The sequence below is a fragment of the Dreissena polymorpha genome, chromosome 1 (assembly GCF_020536995.1).
Source record: "Dreissena polymorpha isolate Duluth1 chromosome 1, UMN_Dpol_1.0, whole genome shotgun sequence".
Taxonomy (NCBI): Eukaryota; Metazoa; Mollusca; class Bivalvia; order Myida; family Dreissenidae; genus Dreissena; species Dreissena polymorpha.
The window spans coordinates 207,588,483-207,598,849 of NC_068355.1; the positions used below are offsets into that span (position 1 = coordinate 207,588,483).

General features: G+C 36.1%; 1 protein-coding gene across 1 annotated transcript; it reads left to right on the forward strand.

Annotated features, from left to right (window-relative positions):
• The first annotated feature begins 625 nt into the window (after positions 1-625).
• Positions 626-5,824, forward strand: LOC127866057 (uncharacterized). Its single transcript, XM_052406394.1, has one exon. It carries the CDS (start codon positions 626-628, stop codon positions 5,822-5,824), a length of 5,199 nt encoding a protein of 1,732 aa, XP_052262354.1.
• The last annotated feature ends 4,543 nt before the right edge of the window (positions 5,825-10,367 follow it).

A 10,367-nucleotide genomic window follows, 5' to 3' on the forward strand; every position in this document is an offset into this window, starting at 1 on the left:
GATTCTCGTGCTGTAAGAAAAGAAAGCGTTTAAAACGTCTTTATTGGACTGAAAGAAAAGGTGTTTTGGACTTTTTGTGTTTCAATAAAAAGGATAGTTGGATTGTTGATTTCCTCAATAGAGTAAGTGTAACTTGGTTATTATTTTCATTATATAAAGAAACATGGCTTCTCTTCCATACGTGAAAGGTGTAAGAACTCGCTACAGAAATACACTTACAGAGAAAATTGATTATTGTGCGGAGATTATCAGTTCTAATTTGGATGAAAGTGACATTGAAAGATTAATCACAAATTCAGAGAAGTGTATCAAAATGTTGAAAATGTATGGCGATAAATTAGAACTTCAGTCTGAAAAGCTTGCTTGTGCTATGGCAGAGGCCCAGCCTGAAAACTCCAAAGAATTGGAACGAGTTGCAGATGAGGATATGAAGTTGTGTTCTGAAGCTTCAGACAGCGTTATGGAATTAGAAGCATTTGTTGAAAAAATGGTAATTCTCAAGAAAAAATCAGATACTGATCAGGCAGACGGAAAACTTACTCCTTCGGAAAATTAGAGGTTAGTGACTGTGCAAGAACAAATGAAAGATATGATGAATATTCAAATACACCATCAACAAGAATTCATGGCGTATGTGGAGAAACGAGATAAAGAGAAACGGACTGAATCTTCAGTTAAACTTCCTAAACTGGATTTGAATATGTTTTATGGAAATAAATTACACTGGTGCGAATTCTGCGACGCCTTTGATTGTACCATCCATAGAAACGAAAAGCTATCGGACATAGAAAAGTTCAGTTATCTACAGAGTAAAATTGGCGGTGACGCAAAGCGTGCTATTGCTGGCCTAGCGCGATCAGGAGCAAACTACAAGGTTGCTGTGAAACTGTTACAAGAACGATTTGGGAAAACACAGGAAATCATTGATATTCATTACAAGGAAATGTTGAGTATCCAAGCACCTTCTTATAAAGTGGAGAGTTTGAGATCATTCATGGATACTATTGAAAAGCATCTTCGAAGTCTGGAAGTGTTAGGTGAAAATGTGAACCAGCTTTTGTTCGTTTCAATGATAACAACAAAGATTCCAGAAGGTGTGCTCCGTCAACTTGAAATAAGCAAGGGAGCTGATGTTGAATGGGATGTCAAATCTCTTCGAACACATTTGAGAAATTACATATGTGCTTGTGAAAAATCTAACAAAAATATCAAGGAAAACTATGTTTCAAAGGAACGCGAATTCAATATTCAAAGGTCAGGAAGTAGAAGCAATATACCATTGAACACTCCCAGAGCAGCTTATGGAAACTCACAAACCATAATCAATCCTCGAAGCTCATCATCATTCGTTACAAACGACAATGAAGCACGCGTTTATACCCAAAGCAGACAGCTTACACCATCGTGTCATTTTTGTGATAATTCACATTGGAGTGACGAGTGTCCGCAGTATAAGACACTTCATGAAAGAAAACAAAAGATCAAAGGACATTGTTATAGGTGTCTGAAAAGTGGACATGTTGCAACCGAATGCAAATCAAATAAGGCGTGTGTCTACTGTAATGTGTATAATAGACATCACAGAAGTTTGTGTCCAAAAAGATTTGGTGATAAAAGTGTGAAGGAACAAGCTCATGTTCAATTTGATGAAGATATAAGTGAAGGACCAAATGGGGACACAAAGCAAGAAGGTATGATGGTTTCACACGGAGAGACAGTTTTCATGCAAACTGCAAATACTGAAGTTCAAAATCCGGAAACAAATTCTTCAGTAAGAACAAGGATTCTCCTAGACTGTGGTTCACAACGTACCTATATCACAAAAGATTTAGCAGATAGTCTTGGTCTAAAGTGCGAAGGAACGGAGGAATTGAAAGTGTTCACATTTGGTGGAAGTCAAGCTAAGACAATAAAGACAGATATGACTTCATTAAATCTGAAGTTGAAAAGTGGCAAATACATGAGAATAAGTGCAAATATTGTGCCAGTTATCAGTGGTAATGTGCAAAGGAAGACGCTAGAACCATCCCTCCAAGATTGTTTCAGTCAACTTGTGGAAACATTAGATCTAGCCGATACTCTACCAAATGAAACAGAATCGTCTGCTATTGACATATTGATCGGGAATGATTATTACCTTGATATAGTGCATTCGCAAAAAATGGAAGTGTCAGAAGGATTATACCTTCTTAATTCAAAGCTGGGATGGATTTTGAGCGGAAGAACTAAAAGTGCAAGTGAAAGTGACGAGGAGGAAAACTTGCTGATTCTTACATTTGGGAGTCAGCTTTATAACACAAGTGTACTCCAAACAGTTGATAGTGCTGTTCAGACTAAAGTGGACTTAGAGGACTTTTGGAACCTTGAATCCATTGGAGTGAAAAATGAAAATGAAGAAGTGATGGATGATGAAATTGTGATGAAAAAATTCAAAGATGAAGTTATATTTGAAGATGGAAGGTATCAAGTGACTTGGCCTTGGAAGGACGAAGATTCCGATTTACCAAGCAATAAACAACTGGCATTTGGTAGACTTAAATCATGTCTTAAGAAGTTGCGAAACAAGCCGGAGTTGTTAAACAAGTATAATTCTATCATTCAGGAGCAACTAGTAAAAGGGATCATTGAAAAAGTGCCTGAAAATAAATCAAGTGAACGCATTCATTACATACCGCATCATGGTGTTGTGACTCCAGATAAGACTACAACAAAACTCAGGATCGTATATGATGCCTCAGCAAAAGTGTCAAAGGAAAGTACAAGTTTGAATGAATGTCTTTATAGAGGACCGGTTTTGCTCCAAGACTTGTGCGGTCTTCTCATGAGATTCCGTTTGCACAAAGTAGCCTTAGTTTCAGACATTGAGAAGGCATTTTTGCAGATTGGTCTGCAGCCATCTGAACGCGATGTGACACGATTCTTCTGGGTTAATGATATAAAGGACCCAAGTGTTGGATATGACAACTTGGAAGAGTACAGATTCTGTCGTGTTCCTTTTGGGATAGTTTCCAGTCCATTCTTATTGGGAGCAACAGTGGAAACACACCTTGACTCATATGGAACACCTATTGCGGAGCAATTAAAACGTGATATTTATGTAGATAATATCATTACTGGAGCAAGCAGTGACAAAGAAGGCATCGAGATCTATCAAAAAGCAAAGTGTATGTTCAATGAAGCATCGATGAATTTAAGGGAATGGTTATCTAATAGTGATCTGGTGACTGAAAGTATACCATCTCCTGACAGAGCGGTGTTAAAAGAAACACATGTTTTAGGTCATACATGGAATCATAAGACTGATACCTTGTCGTTACAGAAAATCAAAGAGACATATGTACCAATAACAAAGAGGAATGTTTTTAAGACAGTCGCTTCTGTTTTTGATCCAATGGGATTGTTCTCACCTGTTCTATTGCGAGGAAAGCTTCTCATTCAAGAATTGTGGAAAAGAGGTGTAGAGTGGGATGAGGAGATTGAAGATATTGTGATTGAGAATCAATGGACAGAGCTCAAAAAGGATCTTGAGAATATAAGTAACTACAAAGTTGAAAGAAATTTATCAGTTGATTACAAAGATGTTATATACAGATTGCTGTGTTTCTGTGATGCATCAAAACGCTCATATTCGGCAGCAGTTTACCTTCACCAGGAAAGTGCAAATTCGTCCAAGTTGGATTTAGTGTTTGCGAAAACACGCCTTGCTCCTGTAAAAGAAATGACAATACCAAGGTTGGAGCTAATGGCTATTTTAATTGGAGTCAAATATTTACAATTCGTGAAGAGTCAATTAAAGCTGCATATTGTGGAAGAATATTTGTGGAGTGACTCCCAGGTTGCAATTGCATGGATAAACAGTGACAAAAGTTTGCCTGTATTTGTGAAAAATAGAGTGGAGGAGATTAAAAAGCATGGGCATGTACATATTAGATACATAAATACGAAAGCAAATCCTGCTGATGTTGCTACTCGGGGATCAAGTACGAAAGATTTAAGTGAGAACAAACTCTGGTGGAAAGGACCTACGTTGTTCAGTGAAAATTCAGGCGAATGGAATCTTGAGTGTGAATTAGGAATATGTGATTTATCAAACGCTGAACAAAGAAGCAACAGTGAGTCATGCGTATTGACGGAAGTCAGTGTTGTTCTTGTAGAAGACGATCCACCATTTGGAATGGATATCGAGAGATATTCTTCCTTAGGAAAGCTGTTGAAGGTTACGGCACTTGTGTTATTATTCATACGAAAACTTAGGAAAATTCGGTGCAAAAGTAGACGAATTAAAAGTGGAGATATTCAAGAAGCTGAAAGCATGTGGATACGTTACATACAAAGAAAACATTACCACAAGGATTATATTGCTATACTTGCAAAGAAATCAACTCAGTTACAGAAGCAACTGGGATTGTATATTGATGATAATGGGATGATTCGGTGCAGAGGGAGACTTGACAATTCGTGTATGGTTGAAGGGGCGAGACGCCCGATGATTCTACCACACAGTGAACGTTTTACTAAGTTAGTTATAGAACAAAATCACAAAGAGTGTTTGCATTCAGGAGTTTCCCAAACTTTAGCCAAAACGAGACAGAAATTTTGGATAACACATGGTCGATCTGCAGTGAAAACTACTTTAAGATCATGTAAAGTATGCACTCGCTTTGAGGGAGGTCCTTACAGGATGCCTCCGATGCCAGATCTCCCGAGTACAAGGGTAAACGAATATCCAGCATTCTCGAAAACAGGACTCGATTATCTTGGTCCACTACAGATAAAGACCAGTGAAGGATTCAAAAAAGTTTGGATATGTTTGTTTACGTGCATGACAACACGTGCTTTTCACTTAGAGGTTATTCAGGATATGACTTCGGAGGAGTTTCTTCTTGGATTTAGACGGTTTGTGTCACAACGTGGTGTACCCTCAGAAGTGTTGAGTGATAACGCAGCTCAATTTAAACTTTCAAAACAAGTTATCGAAGATGTTTGGAATAATGTGGTTCAAAGTGTAGATGTTCATTCGTATGTGTCAACAAATGGAATAAACTGGAAATTCATTGTGGAACTTGCACCATGGATGGGTGGTTTTTATGAAAGCCTAGTGGGAGTTGTGAAACGTTCAATTCGCAAGTCAATTGGTAGACGATTGTTAACAATTATTCAGTTACAAACTCTCATCAAGGAAGTTGAATCAACAGTGAATTCTCGACCATTAGTGTATGTGGAAGATGACGTAAATTCAAATATTCCCCTCTCTCCAAACCATTTTTTGACTCTAAACCCAATCACTGGAATTCCAGAACTGGATTCAGTATGTCAGGATGAGGATTACAACCCAAGTGAAAGTTCGAAAAATAAATTGTTGAAAATATGGAAGAAAGGACAAAAGACGTTAAATGAGATCTGGCGGATTTGGCGTGAGGAATACCTTACTAGCTTGAGAGAACGTTACCAAACACAACTGAAATCAGGAAAAGTGTTTTCCAAGTCTAGCCCAAGTGAAGGTGACATTGTTCAGATCAAAGATAATGTGGCTAGAGGGAGCTGGAAACTTGGTCGAGTCGTCAAACTGGTGAAAAGCAGGGACGGTAGTGTTCGATCAGCGAAAGTGGAACTGCCGTCAAAGACTGTTATTGGAAGACCGTTGAACCTGTTGTACCCGTTGGAATGCAGTGGTTCTAAGAACAAATCGAGCGACGACAACAACATTATTCCGGATGAACCAAACAATGCCATTCAAAGACCACGATCTCAAAGACAATCAGCAAAATATGCTACAACTGAAATCAAGAAACTCTTTGACAATGAAAATAGAAAGAAACACTAGTGAAATGTGATTAATTTTCAATATTGAATAGGTCTTTCATGAGACGATTTATGCTAAAATACGTAGTAAAAGGTAAAGAAGAAATGGACTTGCATAAAATGTAATATTGTGTATATTTAATGAAAGTAATATTTTACATTTGTTTAAAATATGTGTTCATTTTGTCGGCGGGAATGTCGTGAATGCCACGATTTTGTATATATGCAGCATTGATATTGTTATGTAAACTTTGCTCCGTCTTTGACCTAGTTATTGTAGCGGGAAAATTGTACTATGTTATATTGCACCGCCAGACTCCGTCAGGCACTTATCATGTAATTCATGCCTATCTTGCTTTTCATGAGATGTTAGTGAGTTGGCGGGAAATTATTGTATAAATACCACGCCATGTGCTTGGACAGATTAGAATTAGAAAAAGCATTAAAGAAAAAGGATTGTGTGTTAAAGTTTACCTAGACAAGTTGGATTTATTATATTAAAATAGTGTAAAATAAGAAAAGTGAATTTATGCAAAAGATAAGTGATTTGTTGAGAATCAATAACTGGAAATTAAAAGTGATTGAAAGTTGAACCAGTGTCTTGTGTTTACTTATTTAAAGGTCAATGTGGCTAAAGTAAAGAAAGTTCACCACAAGACTTTCTTTAAACAGAAAATATCATAAAAGCGGAAAATGTCGCCCATGATTAGCCTGTGAGAACTGCACAGGCTAATCTGGGACGACACTTTACACACATGCATTTAACCTCTTTTTCACAGAGCACGACCCAATTTAAATTAATGTAACATTACATAAATCAAGTTTTATATTATTTTCAATAAAAATCTCTAGCCATAATAACCTAATGTTTTCTTGTTGAATGGTTTCCTTATTTTATTGAAGCATACTATTTATTGTTCATACAATAGTTTTCAATGATCACGAAGTATCAATATTTTAGAAGGAGAACATTTCAAATAACACACCATAGTTTTTCATATTGTAAAGTAATAACAATGATTAAACACACTCATATTCGATCCGCATATGATGGGACTTTCGAAATTGCTCATTCGATATTTTTATGTTTTATGTGAAAAATGCATTTATTGTCCCCTACCGGTGAAACCGGAGGGGACTTACGGTTTGCGCCCTGGTGTCCGTCAGTCTGTCAGTCAGTCAGTCAGTCAGTCAGTCAGTCAGTATGTCACACTTTTCTGGATCCTGTGATAACTTTAAAAGCTGTTTATATTTTTTCATGAAACTTGTAACATGGATAGATGGCAATATGGACATTATGCACGTCATTTCATTTTGTTCCTACGTCAATGTTTTTTTCTGGATCCTGCAATAACTTTAAAAGTTTTTAATATTTTTTCATGAAACTTGAAACATGGATAGATGGAAATATGGACATTATGCACGTCATTTCATTTTGTTCCTACGTCAATGTTTTTTCTGGATCCTGCGATAACTTTAAAAGTTCTTAATATTTGTTCATGAAACTTAAAACATGGATAGATGGAAATGTGGACATTATGCACGTCATTTCATTTTGTTCCTACGTCAAAAATTATGGTTGCTATGGCAACAAATAGACTAGAAATACAGCTGAAAATAGTCTTTATCTGGATCCTGCGATAACTGTAAAAGTTCTTAATATTTTTTTATGAAACTTGAAACATGGATAGATGGCAATATGGACAGTGTGCACGTCATTTCATTTTGTTCCTACGTCACAAATTCTGGTTACTATGGCAACAAATATAAAAAAGTAAAAACTTTTGACAATGGTCGAATTTCTGACAATGGTGGAGACGCCATTTGTCTTGTTTATATTTACATTATTGAATATATGTTTCCTGCAAATAGTTGAATATCATATGTATTCAATGATTTTATAATTGCTTTACATTTCGTCCATTATTTCCATTTAAATATATTTGTTCATGTTCTTATTTCTAACACTCCGTCGATCTTTGTTCATATGTATACATGTATTTGATAAGAGACAACATGTATTTGATAAGTTAGAGACAACCAGTATTTAGACTTGAAATGAGAATTATGGATTGGTTTGTATTGAATATATGAGTCGCGTTCTGTGAAAACTGGGCATAATGCATGTGCGTAAAGTGTCGTCCCAGATTAGCCTGTGCAGTCCGCACAGGCTATTCAGGGACGACACTTTCCGCTGTTATGACATTTTTCATTAAAATGTAGTCTCTTCTTAGCCAAAATCCAATTTAGGCGGAAAGTGTCGTCCCTGATTAGACTGTGCCGACTGCACAGGCTAATCTGGGACGACACTATACGCACATGCGTTATGCCCAGTTTTCTCAGAACACTACTCATATAGTTAATATATTTTTTCATCATTTTGTGAAATATTTGGGAATACATAGAGGATATTTGTTGGATTCGGTTGATTATCGATTTTAATTCACGAGTGATCTTAGAAAATAATATTTTCACGAGTGGCGCCGAACCCAACACATTTTCTTTTTATTTTATGCTTTTTTTCACAGTTTAAATACATTGTTAAAGAGTTCAAATAAAGAATTTCGCTGGGAAAATGACGTCATTTCGTCAAAAAATGACGTCATTTAACATAAACAGTAAAAATTATCGATAATTTTCACTGCTAATTTTCATTGTTTGAAACAGTGAAATTATCATTTTAATTCACTGATATTTCTCTTTATTATACCTCACTTTTATTGACAATGCTAAACTCCCATAGGCCATCGTGACATAGAAATACTGTCAGACCCAGCGGGAATAAATTTACTGTCCAAAATATACTGCATCCCGCTGCCATAGCAATCACGTGCCGCCAGCGGGAAAAAATTTACTGTACAAAAAATACTGTATCCCGCTGCCTTAGCAACCACGTGCGGACTGTTCGAAAATTATACTGTCCCATTCGCGCATGCGCAGTACGCAGTTTTGCCTTTCCGCTGTAAACATACGACAAAATGGCAAGTAAACGTTTTTCAACGATAAGCGAGGAAGTTTTGAAGGCATTGGGTCGTGACAAGGACTCTAAAAACACTAAACGTGTAGTTAAACATGGTATGAACTTGTACGACGAATATCTTCGTTCAAATTACATGGATCTTAGTGATCTCGTGGAAAATCCAGCGGAACTTCACAACCAGTTATTGGGTTACGCTTTTTCTATGCATCTGTACGTCAGAAAAACGGCGAGGAACTAAAGAATAAAACTTTGGACAGTCTGAAGTAGGGAATATCCAAGCATCTCTTAAGCACGCATAACATTAGTTTGAAAGACCAGCAATTTTCATCAAGTAATGAAGCCTACAAGTCAAAAGTTAAGCAGCTTAAGCAAAGTGGACATGGGAGTGTCGACCCCAAACCTGTAATATCCGACAGCGATCTGGAAAAATTAAGTGGCAACAGTGTACCGTTTAATATTAACATATTGTGCTGCATCATTAGGAAAGAATACTTTGACTGTGTTAGCCAGTGAACTTTTATTTTTGTTATTAAAATATAAATAGTTATTCATTGCTGAAATTAACTACAATTATTGAATCTTAAAATTGTTCATGGTTCTTATAAATTGTTAATGTTTGAAAAGTTTGTTCGTTATAATAAAATAAATATTACATGTCTGACAGGGTGACAGTAAATTTGTAAACTTTCGGAAAAATACTGTCAACCTCGGCTTCGTCTTGGTTGACAGTATTTCCTCAAGTTGACAAATTTACTGTCACCCTGTCAGGCATGTAATATTTATATAATAAACCACCGGAAAGCATAAAATAAATAAACGCATCTAATCACATCCTGATATCACATGTTTACCAGAAACATTAATAACAATTATAAGTTTAACCTTAATAAATAGTGTTAATTCTTCTAAATGTTTCTTTACAAATGTCGTATAAGAAAGCGTTCACGTGTTCATATTTAAATTTCATATCCGAAGCTATTTCATTTCATCCTGTGTTCTCATGATATTGTTCAGGAGTGTATCATTTAAAGTTTTAATTGTAACAATTGTTGTTATCATTAATGCCTCGCGATATTCTTAAATAACAGAAGCAATTGTAAATAGGCCCTTGATCGTATTAATGTCTTCTAAATATTGTCAAACAGTCGAAAGTGTAAGGTATTTCTCGTTTTAAGGCAAAACATAACATTTTGCCATTAGTACACCTCTCAATTCTTATACAGATTATGCTGTTTAAGGGAGAGAATTCGTGGCGAACGATATGAAAGTTTCGTTATAGTTAGTGTTCATACATACACACGTTTCGTTAGTTGCGTATATGATGTGTTTTGGTTTAAATTTTGTTACCAGGAAAAAAAATAAACAATACAACATGAATTTTAATTGTATAGGGGCATTTACCAGTCGTGACCTACATATCTGTATGTGATGGGAAGAATATTCGACAGAAAAACTTATATCGGACGAACAGCCATACTGAAACCATCCAATCAGTATACACGTTCTAGTTAAACTTGTGTGTGATGTGTAAAATCTCGACAAGAGGTGTCGCTATATAGAGAATAACAGGTTACTGTCCCATCGT

Bases quoted from the DNA above. Each gene is read 5' to 3' on its own strand.
- LOC127866057 (XM_052406394.1), top strand. From the start codon at position 626: ATGGCGTATGTGGAGAAACGAGATAAAGAGAAACGGACTGAATCTTCA.